The sequence below is a fragment of the Onychostruthus taczanowskii genome, unplaced genomic scaffold (assembly GCF_017590055.1).
Source record: "Onychostruthus taczanowskii isolate IOZ18803 unplaced genomic scaffold, ASM1759005v1 scaffold50, whole genome shotgun sequence".
Taxonomy (NCBI): domain Eukaryota; kingdom Metazoa; phylum Chordata; class Aves; order Passeriformes; family Passeridae; genus Onychostruthus; species Onychostruthus taczanowskii.
The window spans coordinates 1,983,822-1,996,437 of NW_024502569.1; the positions used below are offsets into that span (position 1 = coordinate 1,983,822).

Genomic DNA, 12,616 nt, shown 5'->3' on the forward strand with positions numbered 1-12,616 from the left:
AGTACACACCTAATTCCTTCACTGAGTATTTTTAGAACACTCTTTATTATTTATGTTGGACAGGTGCCTTCAGATTAAACTTGTACAAAGAAACAACTTCATACTGTGGGAACACATCCAAGAATATTACAGCTACCTCCTAATGGCTGCAGATTGATGTTGCCTGGATGTTTGTATACATATATAGGAACAAAATTCAGAGAACTTAGCACAGAAAACACTGTCAAGGGGATGATACAGTAAGTTCATTAAAAAACCCCCTCCAATTAACAAGTTGTTAAAAAATATGTCAAGATTAGAAAATACAACAAGCTATAATTTCTTCTTTCCTACTGAGTATACTTGTATCTGTAATTTAGTTGCACAAATTAAACAGTTCCCGTCTTGAAGAAACAAAGGACCTGTTCTCCATTATACAAGTGACATATACTATGTTCAAAAACATTCAGAAGATTTTTTTTTCCTCTGGAAAGCATTTAATAAATATTTTAAGAGCTTCTCACCCTGGGTGATCAATCACCCTTTTCCTGGCACCAGGTAACACTAGTTTTTAAAGAGTAACATCAGAACTAGTGTCTAATGGAAAAATCAGACACACACACCCTTTCCCTCCTCATTTTATTTATGTGATATAATTTTTTACTTTATAAAGGCTCTGGATTGTTAATACACAGGTTGTTACTCTCTACCCACTGAGATGGTTTAAGTAAAACCTACAGCATCAGAGATTCTCACAGGAAAACCACACATAGCTCCCAAAGTGAATCTTCTTTAAGTGAAAGGGCCATCCACTCCCTGGTCCATATGCTGAGAAACACAGCCTGGGCCAGTGCAAAGGACAATGACAGCAGTGGCTTCAAACCTATGCAAATCTGGTCAGCAACTCTGGGAGACACAGTTCTTCACTTTCAATGCTTAGGACACAATGAAACAAAAAACTGGTCAATACAAGGCTACTTACTGAAGGGTTTTTACTCAGCCCAACTTCCTGACCACACAGGGAAAGGACATGCACCAGCTTTTCCTTTGTCCTTTTCTAGAAAACAAGATGTTTCTCAAGTGAGCATTTTTTAACCATGCATTCTCCCTGTGGCTAGAAACATACATTAGCAATTTTTAATTAGGAGAGGAACCAACCAAAGAATTAGTCATTAAATGCTCAAAGGATTGCTTTCAGACCAGCTATGCATCAAGGAAACATAAAAATAGCTGTTAATGATTTTGCTGTTTATTATATTTAAATTAGTCTATAAATTCCATTGAGTATATTAAGAAAGCATTGGCTCATATGCATCACTTCAAAAAGACAGTTCAGAAGCCTAAAATTAAGCACATGCACACTTTTTTTTTTTTTTTTTTTTTTGCAGAATTGGGCCTGAGTCACTGCTGTATAACCTGCTATATCAAAAAAGAAAAAAGAGCAAAAAATAAGTTTACTCTGCATGGCTTTATTTTAACTGGCAGATAAAATCATTTAGGTAATCAAATATCACTTCAAGGAAAATTGTAATTTTTATTGACTTTCCCAAGGAAACAACTTTAAAAGTTGCACAAGCTATAAAGCCTTGCTAAAATCTGAACTCATGCGTCGTGTTTACTTAAATCTGACCTCTTAAGAGGTCTGAAAGAGATGCATTTCCTGCAAGCTGAAAGAAAAGCAGATTTGGGATAGAAGACGGACATAACTCAGTCCATTTTTGAGTCTAAGAAAGACACTCAGCACACAGGGTCTGCAACTTGCTAATGAATAGTCGGCTACCTACCTGAGAGTACTGGGGTCTCTTCCAGCTCACAGGAACAAGGACATTGGAGTTAGATCCTGATGAGGTTGAGGAAGTGCTTCGGGTGACAGCCATTGCCCTGGGTTTGCCATCTCGCCCAGAAGAACTCTGCAGCTCATCATACCGCCTCCCAATAATTGGAGTCTTAAACAGAGAGTAATTATTCAGTAGCACCCTGCTTCGGAATGAACTTAGAAGAGTCATATTGCTTCAGTTGGAAGAAACATAATTTTGCGATCATATACAGGGATAAAACAAGGAGTACAGAAAATTTCACATCCCTTGGTATGTTTCTTATTTTCCACTGTGTATGTCTGAGTCGCAACTGCCATACTTGGTTGCCAGAGCTTATGTTCATGGATAGATAACACTCAAAGCAACTGCCACACAAGTTCCTGACATAAGAACCAGCAAAAACCCAAGAAAGCTTATGAAGTTAATTTCAAATCTGCACTTCTTGCAAATTTTAATTTTTTTTTTCCTAAGAGTGCTGAACACTTTGTCTCTTTTCCAAGAGGTATTGAAATACTTTCTTGGATTGACAATAGGATGCTCAGCATTTTCCAGAACTATACTGATAGGAAAGCAAATAGCACCATATGCCTTTTTATGCTTGCATTTCCTTTTAACCTCAACAGCTCACTATTATCTATATGAAATAATCTATAATCCTGCAAACAGTTCTGCAGCTTCTTAACAATAAAATGAATTGCCCGACAAAGTCACTAGGACCATTCAGTTCTATGAAGTTACAAGGGTTTGCAGGATAAAGACTGCTGTAAGAGAGTCCAGTGAGAAAACAGAATTAAGGTGTTAAGAAACAAAACTACAAAAAATACCTCTGAAATATCGAAATGAAACTCCAAAGTCTTCCCTGGTAGCTCCTTGGAGGCACTGTTCCACACTCGATGTATTTCCATTTTTGAAAGATCACTATGTTGATAGGAAGGTAGAACTAAACTGGCAGAACGAGAAACTACCAATTTCAGGATATTCAATGCTTCTCTCCAGTGAATGCTCTAGAAATAATACATTTACTCAGCAAACAGAAAGTGAGATTCACACACATTCAAGATTATTTGCTTTTTATAGCTGTATTTTTTACCATGTAATTAAAATGCAGAATTGGAATATCCATATTCTTTGTCTCTCTTGCCCAGTGACAAAGTGTGCATTGCAGAATAATTTCAACATCAGAGACCAAGACCTGCCTAAGGTGTCACTGTTAGGGAACTGGCCCACAAGCTGGGAGACCTGTGGATAAAGCCAACTTGGCAGAGGATTTAAAATCTCCTACCTGAATGTCTTAATCATGAGTATGAATAAATGTAAGGGCCATAGCAGAATCCCCATTTAAAAATAAAGTGACTTGACATGGATTTTTACCTCTGTGAATTCCTAGTACTCCCATGTATTTTTCACTTGTCAAGAATTAGGTACAGAGGTCTCTGAAGTGCTCATGCCACACCTCCCTTGTGCTAGTAATTAAACAATGGTCACTCAGGCTCTGAGTGGCATTAAGGTTGCTCTGAGGTACTCCAAGGCCGAAGCCCAACCTTCCCCCACAGTGAACACACAGCCAGGCATCTTCTCTGGGGATGCACAGGCTATGAGACATCAGGATGTTTACAAACTTTGCACCACACTGGACACTTGCAGCCCTCCCTGCTAATCTAGTCTTAAATTCTTACATAGAAAATCAACCTAGGAGAGTAAATGAGGCTAAGTTCCTATAATAATATAAAAACAATATGATATTTACCTGTACGTATTTTTCAATTGTTTTTAGCACTTCCATGTTAAACTGCTTCACAGGAATAGCAGACAGGTCCATATAACTAAGAAGACTGTAGATCATCTGTAAGAGGGACTGTTGCATACTAGGAAGGCCCTTTTCTAGTAGCTTTTAAAAGAAAAGTGAATACAACAAAATTTTGAGACATTTCTTCTTAAGTAAAAAGCTACTAGTTTCACAAACAATTGTACTCTTTATCTCTCTTCACTCACTGATTTTGCAATGCCATTTTACAATCATTTCACAACTGATGATGATACAGGCATGAAGCAAAAAAGAGCTTAAGTTGGAAGCCAAATGCCAGCCTGTTATATTTTATATATGCCTGCCCTAACTGATCCAGAAAACACATTCAGCAGTTGAGCAAACTGGTAGGTAAAATTTACACTGTAATTGGGTAAGCACATCCAATAAAAACAGGGAGGGTCTTTTTTATGTCTACATTTGCTGGAAGTCAGTGAGAAAAAAGAAAACTTACTGAAGAAACAAAACTACTACTGGTCAGACATCAATAAATATTTATCAAATATATTTCACTGCCAGTGCTCACTGGCTGTAAGTGCCAAGGAAACATTTTCTGTTTACGAGGAGGTGGAGTCCCTGGCCCATAGGGACTATTACTAGAGTGACAGTACTGTAGAGAGTAATACAAAGAAGGGCTTGATCTAAATCCTGGAATTTTCAGACACCTGAGTGTAGACCCTGGAATACCACAATGAACCTTGGAAATGCTCATAAATATGTGTGACAGTAATTCCAGAGGCCTACAGATAGCCATGATTTGTTTGTATATGTGTGAAATATCTCAGCTGAGAATTTCCTGGCAGGCAGTATATTCTTTCACTGTCCCACCCCACAAATTTCAGAGCCAATCAAATGTTTTCACTGGAGGTTATCAGAGCCTCAATACTAGACACCATCCTCCCAATTCAGGCTGACAAAAAAGTTCTAACACAGGCTATTTGAGTTATTGGATTCTAGAAAAAAAATTGCTTATAAAAACTCTAAGCTGCCTCCTGCCTTCCATCAGAGAAAAATTCCAGTTCTTACTCAAGTGGACTTTAGTAATTTTTATATATCCTTCTAAGGATATAGAAGGATAAGTTTCCCGTTTTTATTGAATGAGAACATTTCATGCCAGTGCAAATGGAACCTATTTTATCCCACTAAATATCTTCTGATTTCTTTCATCAGCAAAAGTGAGTAGCAATTAGTGATTCATAAAACAAAGCGAGCAAATTCCATTAACAGCACAATAAAGGAAACTCATTATACTTATCTATTCCTCTACAAATAGACAGGAAGAATTTTTAAATTAAAGGTTTGGCAACCTGCTTCAGCCCGTAGACACTGTCAGCCCCTCAAATATCTTTACTGAAAATGTGCTTAGCGATTCTTTTTCAAAACAGGTTTACCCAGGGTTTTTTTTGCCTTCTATTAGGATCTTGCAATGGAAAGTCTGATTCCTCGTTTCCAAATAGTTTATGTGATGCATGCAGCACATCAGCCATTTCAGTGCAGGATTAGAAGAAAGTATCTGGATGACAGAAAGAAATTTTTTTGTTCTCTGACAGAGGCTACTGCATCAGACAATCCCTTTTGGGATAGAAAAATGAATTCTTGGGAAATAAATGGGAATTTTGTCTCAAATGGTGTTTAGAAAGCTGTTAGAGGAACCTTATCTCTGAAAGGTTGTAATTTCCACTGCAGTTTGTATAAATTTGTTGTCAAAAGTATTTGTTGACTGAAACTGCTCTTGGCCCTTAAACCTGACATATTTGTGGTCTGTGTCCGTTCTCACTTGCTCAGATGAATATATGTGGCAGTTGGCAGTCCAAGTGTGTCCTTAAATACATAATGAATTTGCAATAAGAAAGAGTATTTCTGTTTAAAAAAAGAATAGCAGCCTTAACATGCCTATAGTACAATATGAATTCTGCTGCTGCCAGAAGTAACAAAAATAGCAGCAAGATGGAGTAGTGGTAGCAGATAATCTGGATAAGAGAATTCCAGGACAAAGAGTTTCCACGGTATTTGTAGAAAGAAATACAACCATTCTCAGAATTTGTTTTTTTTACTCTTGTACATATGACCTGGTTTGAAGAATTGTGGATTCCTCTCTTGTTCTGTGTGGTAACTATTAGAGTCTTATCTGGGCTCAGGAATCCACGGTGCATTAGCAACATTTGCCCTCTTCCTGAAGCAAGAACTACCCCAGAATGAAATGGAGAAGAGAGCCTTCTCTTTCAAGGGCTGTCTGGGCTGCTGGGGTGCTACCACAGGAGACAGTTCCCTGTGCCCCTCCCGATCTGGCAGGGGCTGTGAAGAGGTACCCAGCTCTGAGGCAATGCCATGCAGTCAAACAAATAAAGAGGGCATTTCAAAAGCCATGTCTGAGAGACAAGCCATTACTCAGATTAAAGCCTTATCTAGGGCGTGCTTCCCCTTGCAATACAGATGGTTTAGTTTCTACTCATTCTTTGGTTTTGAACGGGTTATAAATGCTTACGTTTTTATCACCATCTAACAAGGAGGAGATGGAAAAATTTACCATAAGCATATTACTAAGCACTATGGATTCCTGTCCTTTCTTCTCTATTAATAGCATTATCTGCTTAAGTTTGAACATGATCCTGGACTTAATGAGTCAGCAGTTTAACATGACCCATGCCAATTCAGATATGCTCCTCGAATAAGTGTGTTGCCATGATTAAAGTTTAAATTTCAAAAATTAATGTGAAAAGATTTAGCATAAACCAAAGTTTTCAATATGTTTGTATGCTGATCTGATTTTTGTGGTGCATGTTGAGAGTTCTATTGCACTACTGAACAGTGATTTTTCCTCATCTATAGACTGAGACCTCCCAGTAGTTTTCTAGAAGTAATTATAATTTTTCATGAATGGAGAACATGTAAAATTAAGTAAGGAGCACTACTTGTCACTGCAAGATTTGGATAACAACAGAGCTCAAATATTTTATTTTGTACTGGAATCATACTCCTTGATGACTTGCCATTGAATAGGTTAAATACAAAATTTTATCTGAATGGCAGTAATAGAAACTGTGCAGAAAGCATTTGTTTTCATAGTCTTAATTTGTGGTAGAGTGTCTCCTTGTGAAGCTACACCTGTGTCTGGAAGGGTCACTGTTGCAATACAATTTCCTTTGTTACTCTTAATCACTGCCTGTCTCACAATTTCCCTCTGTTTCAAGTGTTGGGGACTGAACCACGACTGTTAAGGCTCGAGGCTGTTTATGGCTTTTACATTCAAGTGCAGGTTGCCCAGTGGGGCTGTTAATCTATTTGGATTTATCAATTGACAGTATATCCCACGCCTGGTTTATAGGAGACAGGGACATATTGTTTATCCTGGCCTGGGGATTAACTAAGAAGAAAAGAGGAAACATTCTGAAAGCTGAAAAAAAAATTCAAGACCACAGCAGGCTGAATGAGATGGTTTCTTGTCTTTTGCTACCCCACCAGACTGGCAGCTACTCTATGCCCATATAAATATTCTCCAGACATGACTCAACAGAGCTGTACTCAATGTAAATACAGAGAAAGGAAGTCAGCGCTTACAGCTCTGTCATCCTGCTGCTGCTGGTGCTATGTGAGGAATGTGTCTTAATTACAGTAAAAAGCCTGCCTGGCTTGCTGTTGATACAGTAGGTGGTGCCAATCTACAGCAAGCCATGCAGAAAAGAGTCTCCACATGCACGTCTCAACCCATCTGAAGGGGAGCAGGATCAGGGGCAATGACCTTTGTGGTGGTGGTGCAGCACTAGCGACTGTACAGAGAGCACTGAAGGGAAAATAGAGGAGCAACTGCTTTCCAAAGGCTGGGAAAGCAAAGGAGAAAGAATTTGAACACTTACATTTTAACAGCATTTCTTTATTACAAATATAATTTTAATAGCATTTTTTTATTAGGCATACAAGCTTCCGCTGTGAAGAAGACACTTGACTCTGGAGGGTTCAATGTCATGAAGAGCTCTTCATTTGAAGAGCTAATAGCTCTCCAGAGTATTTGAACTTGAAAAGAGACTGAAAATCCTCAAGGTCCTGTTCAAGGTTCCTACAGGAACTAAAGATCATATGTGATTGATGACTTAGAGCCCCCAAGTGCAAGAAAGGTGAGGTAGCAGCTTGATGTAGCAGGGCCCAGTTTGCTCCTGAGCCTTAAGTGAGTGTGGGAGCAGCACCTGGCTTTTCAGGCTCTTGCAAATTTGTGACTAGCTTGAGTAGTTTTTACAGATCCTTCAGTAGGTGCTAGTTAATTTATGTAGAGAGGTGGGTGTCAACCCCTTCTCCAGAGTACCAATTGATAGTATAAGAGGAAATGGTCTTAAGTCAGGCCAGGGAAGGTTTAGATTGACTGTTTAGAAAAATGCCTTCAGGAAATCTGTTTCCCAGCATAGGAACAGGCTGCCCAGGAAAAGGGTGGACTCACCATCCCTGGAGATATTTAAAAGATGTGTAAATGTGGCAGTGAGGGAAATGGTTTAGTGGTGGACTTGGCAGTGTTAGATTTGGGGTTGGACTTGGTGATCTCAAAGGTTTTTTCCAGCCTAAAAATGATTCTGTGATTCTGTGAATGCAGAACTGTCTTCTCCCTGGATGAGAGGGGACACTGAAGGCAACTCAGTAGGCAAGGGATAAATCTAAGAACCCTGTAATAAAATGTTGTCCTGAAAGTGATCTGACAGTGGGAGGGATGATATCAAGCAGCTAAAGAGCAGACCTGAACCTTGGAACCCCAGTAACAACTCTGCATCAGCACTATACTCCACAAGTGAAAGGCATCAGGAGCAAACAATGAACACGGGAAAACCTTCGCAGCCAGATGATCCCATTCAGTGTTAGAGGAATGCATAAAAATTTGTATCAAGAACCAGATCCTTACGTAGCAGGTGGTATCTTATTATGCTAGAAAACCCATTGTGGAGTCAGTCTCCTGATTTTCCTCAATGGGATCTAAATAAATGTCCAGTTTCCTCTCACTTTCACAGTGGAAAATCCAACTGGCTGATGAAGGAATCTGCTTCAAGATGTATCAGCTTTTGTTTTAGTGTTAAATATTTTTTTAAAGTAATTCTATTTTTTTTCCTTCCAAATTATGCTTTTATTTTTTAATTATAAATAATTTAATTTTAATTTAATTATAAATAACAGATGCAGTGTGCTGGCACACTTCATCTCTTTGGACTGCTGGGCAACAGAAGAGTTAGAACAGTGAAAAGTTATTGAAAACTTACCTCAGCCAGATATGTAACCATACTCAAAGTAATATCAGCAAATGCTTCATGAAGGTAACGGCAAACCACATTTACCCAGGTAGCACAGTCCCTTGTGTAGCTGTGTGTTTTATAAAGGGTCATGACATGTGCAAGATTTGATAGCTTGGGATTCTTCTCTTCCAAACAAACCTAATTAAATATAAACATCAAAACATATCAAGAACAAGGCAACTGCATTTACAGGGTTTCAGGATGTACAAAACAAATTATTTTCATACCTGAGCAATCCTTTCGGCTATATCTTTACAAAACTGGTTTGGGCTATCAAAATGCTGAATTAAATGGGGCAGGAGACACAAAACATTCAGTGGAAATCCTAGAACAAGAAAATACAGAACAAAACATATATTCTGGGCAGCAAGAGCCACAGTGATCTTTAAATTGGTGTTTCATGGGAGGTCACAGTTTCAATATTACACTAGCCATAAACTCACACAGATCCTGCCAAGTTGGTCATACTACTGGCCACACCTCATTTGTCTTAAAGGGGCTTTAATTTGAAAATCCAGTATGTCATTTAAGCAACAATACTCTTGTAAAGCATGAGCCTATTTCTGCAAACACTAGTGCACATTTCTGTTAGAGATAATTTTTATCTTTTCCACTTAACTGGTTTATTGACAGTCTTAACCAGTGGCATTTTCACTACAGCTGCTAAAACACAAGAAGAAATTCAGTGAGTATTGATTAATAAACAACTGTTCTGGGCAGCTGCCAGGCACAGCTTCCACTGTTTTACACTGTTCAGGGTAATAACAATGCACCAAGTTCCAAGTGCTGTAATTAGCTTAAGTGCTGTCTGGAACTGGGATTCAGATCTTCTGCACCAACTCATAGCTCGAAGTGGCTGATGCAATACCTGCAGCAGCTGTAAAAGAGAGCTGTAACAAATGTGCTCTAGTTCAGGTGGGAGCTCAGAAGTCAACTAATTGTAGCTGGACACAATCTGCTTTTTGAAAAGCAAGAATTTGTTCTATGAAAATAATTTTCTAACCATTCATTCCCTCATCATTAATTCCCTCAATTAAACAAGTTGCTGAAATTAGGATCATGGTTTCCCTACTCCTCCTTTGTATTCAGGGAAAAGGAAAGATACCTCCAGATGGTACTGTCACAGTATGAATTGCCCAACCAAAACCTGGAACAAAGGCACCAAAAAGGTTCTTAGAGATGGGCAGGCTGTTCATGGCATTCATTCCTTTACTCTGTGTCCAGGCTTGTTATGACTAAGTTGTAAAGCCTGAACATTTGTCTTAGTGTCTGCATTTTTGACCAAAAGAGAGGAGTAAAACTCTGGAACAATTCAGAAACTCACTTCAAGAAATATAATTAAGAAGTGGCCACAAACTCAGCTAAATAATGGGGAATTTCAAAATTCTATCTATCTTCCTTATAACCCAGGCCTCTCTCCTCACTCACTATTGTGCTCTTGTAGTTTATCTAGAGTGTACAAAAGTTTTTGATATTTATATTTTTAGAGAAAACACCACGAAACACTAATTTAAAATCAAGCAGTTTGACATAGTTTGAAAACAATTGAACAGAAAAACTGACCAAAGTAGGTAATAGAAGTTTTGACAGTATCTCCTTAGATGTTTACTTTGTCACCAGTCAGAAACTTTATATAATGCTAAAGACCTAGAAATTAAATGCTAAATAATACATGATTTCTCTCCTTCAAAACCTTGCTGTGCAATGGATTCACTTTCTAGAAACAGGTCATTATTTCTACAAAATTACAAAAAAGCTCACCCAGCTCAAAGCAAAAGTACATTATGCTATATTCTAAGAGAAAGAAAAATTGCTATTTTTGGTTTTGTTCAGATAGCTGAATGAGGTCTATGAGCAAATGTCAATGCAACAGAAACTGAAAGAGAGGAGAGCGTAATGGCTTACCTATGGCTTGAGAGGAATCCACCATGGATATTCTAGACACTGGTGTCAGCAAACTGAAGAGCTGGAGTGTGAGGTCGGTGGTAGTAAGGGAAGTGAATCCTTTCAGGAGTAGCTGCTGAAGTCCTGAGAAGTCTGCCCATTTCAGCTGCCCTTGCAGCTTCTCTAACTTCTCCCGGTTTTCAGCTTTGTCTAGTGGCAAATGAGCCAGAAGTTTATTCAGCAACCTCAGTGCCATTAGGTACTCAAACTCAAAATCTGATTCCATCAAAGCCACAGCAACCCAGAAGATGGTGGCCAGTAGGTTGGTTGGATTGTTAATATGGGATGGATCGGTGAGACTGTCCTTTAGAGACGATGAACTTCTGGTTTTAGAGGACAGGCCTTGCTGGGTGCATGCTTGAATTCTGTCTAGTGTGGCACTGCGTGGTGGGTCCGAGGACTTGTCCACGTCTCCAAACTTTTTGGGTACAGAGAAGCTCCTCTGGTGTCTACTTCGCTCAGCAGTGGCTGTGTTGCCACCTGCAGGATTCATATTCAGCTGCCCTGTGCTCTTCCGGTTTGCGGTCAGTTTGGTGTTTGAAGTTAAATCTGGTGAAGATGAACTGAAACCAAGATTTATAACATCCATTACATTGTGCGAATGCACAGTTTGACAAGGTACATATTAGATGCAAGCTAAGTATTTTTTAGACTGTAAATAAATATTTAAATGGAAGAAATAGAACACCAAAGCATCTATTGCAGCCTGCCTTCTTTTTTCCAGAAGACAGACATGCCCATAGACCTGACAGAGATAAGATTCACATGGCACCGCAGCAAATCAGAGCAGGATAGCCTACAGTCTCTATAGGCAAGAGTGACATGGGGATAAGAAATACAGAGCTGTGAAGTGACTTATGGCAATTCCCAATGGGACTGTGGCAGAACTGAAAACAACGTTGGTCTTTAAAATGCCCTTATCAATGGAGCAAGCCCTGAATTTGGCACAGCTGACAGGCAAATGAACAATTGCTTGCGGGGTAATGCGAGAACTGTGGGCAGAAAAACCAGCAAATCTTAAGCAGAACCACAAGTATACCCCTTTATCCTCAAGAAACCTGTCATTTGGTTGCCCAGGCTCTTTCTTGCCAATACTTCTGAAAATTTGTTGTCATTGCATCCTATCCTGCCTGCATCCTAAGATCTATTCAAGATGGCTTACAGAAAGTGTAGGTGCTTCAATTTCAGTGACTAATGCCTCCTCATGGACTACCACACGATGATCCAGACAATACCTACCAATTATCTGCACAGAGGAACGTGCTGTGTTGATACATGCAAGGGAAGTTTGTTCTGGAGAAAAGCTAATTCCTGACTCTGATCCCATTGCTACCTCATACACTATGAGTCTCTGCCATCTACCGTACTTGAAGAGAACCTTATTCTGGAATCAAATGTCAGGGTAAAGTATATTGCATCCTACTGCTTTCTGGAGTGTTTCCTACTCTTTGTTCTATCTTGCTTGTTGGTGAAATGTGCACTGAAGAAAGATAAACAGCTCTTAGTTTAGGAAGCAGAAGTGTATTTACCCCTCTCTACTCTGTTCCAAGGCACTCCTTGGGTTCTGCCATGGCACAGCACCCTGCCTGCTAGCTTCAGAAATGACAGGTCTGGTATTTTTGTGCTGCAGGTAAAACACAGTAACTTACGGATATTAAAAAATAAAATAAATGTACCTATTCTGTTGTCACTATTAGGAGTCAGACAGACGTTCATCTCCCTCAGTACTATCAACAGCCATGTTACAGAGGTAACACGTACAAAGGTCTATTTTCAGGCCAAGGGTTTGATAAAGGTGGTCAACA

At 39.1% G+C, this 12,616-nt stretch overlaps 1 protein-coding gene across 4 annotated transcripts in view; it reads right to left on the reverse strand.

Moving 5' to 3' along the window:
• The window catches only part of FRY (FRY microtubule binding protein), a 159,710-nt gene that overhangs the window by 30,682 nt on the left and 116,412 nt on the right, over positions 1–12,616 (reverse strand). For all 4 annotated transcript variants that reach the window (XM_041416003.1, XM_041416004.1, XM_041416005.1 and 1 more), the window contains exons 44-50: positions 10,773–11,374; positions 9,095–9,192; positions 8,835–9,005; positions 3,544–3,684; positions 2,621–2,800; positions 1,764–1,925; positions 962–1,036 (exon numbers count right to left, since the gene is read on the reverse strand). In XM_041416003.1, coding sequence (XP_041271937.1) covers positions 962–1,036; positions 1,764–1,925; positions 2,621–2,800; positions 3,544–3,684; positions 8,835–9,005; positions 9,095–9,192; positions 10,773–11,374 — 1,429 coding nt within the window. The remainder of the gene's footprint in view (positions 1–961; positions 1,037–1,763; positions 1,926–2,620; positions 2,801–3,543; positions 3,685–8,834; positions 9,006–9,094; positions 9,193–10,772; positions 11,375–12,616) is intronic.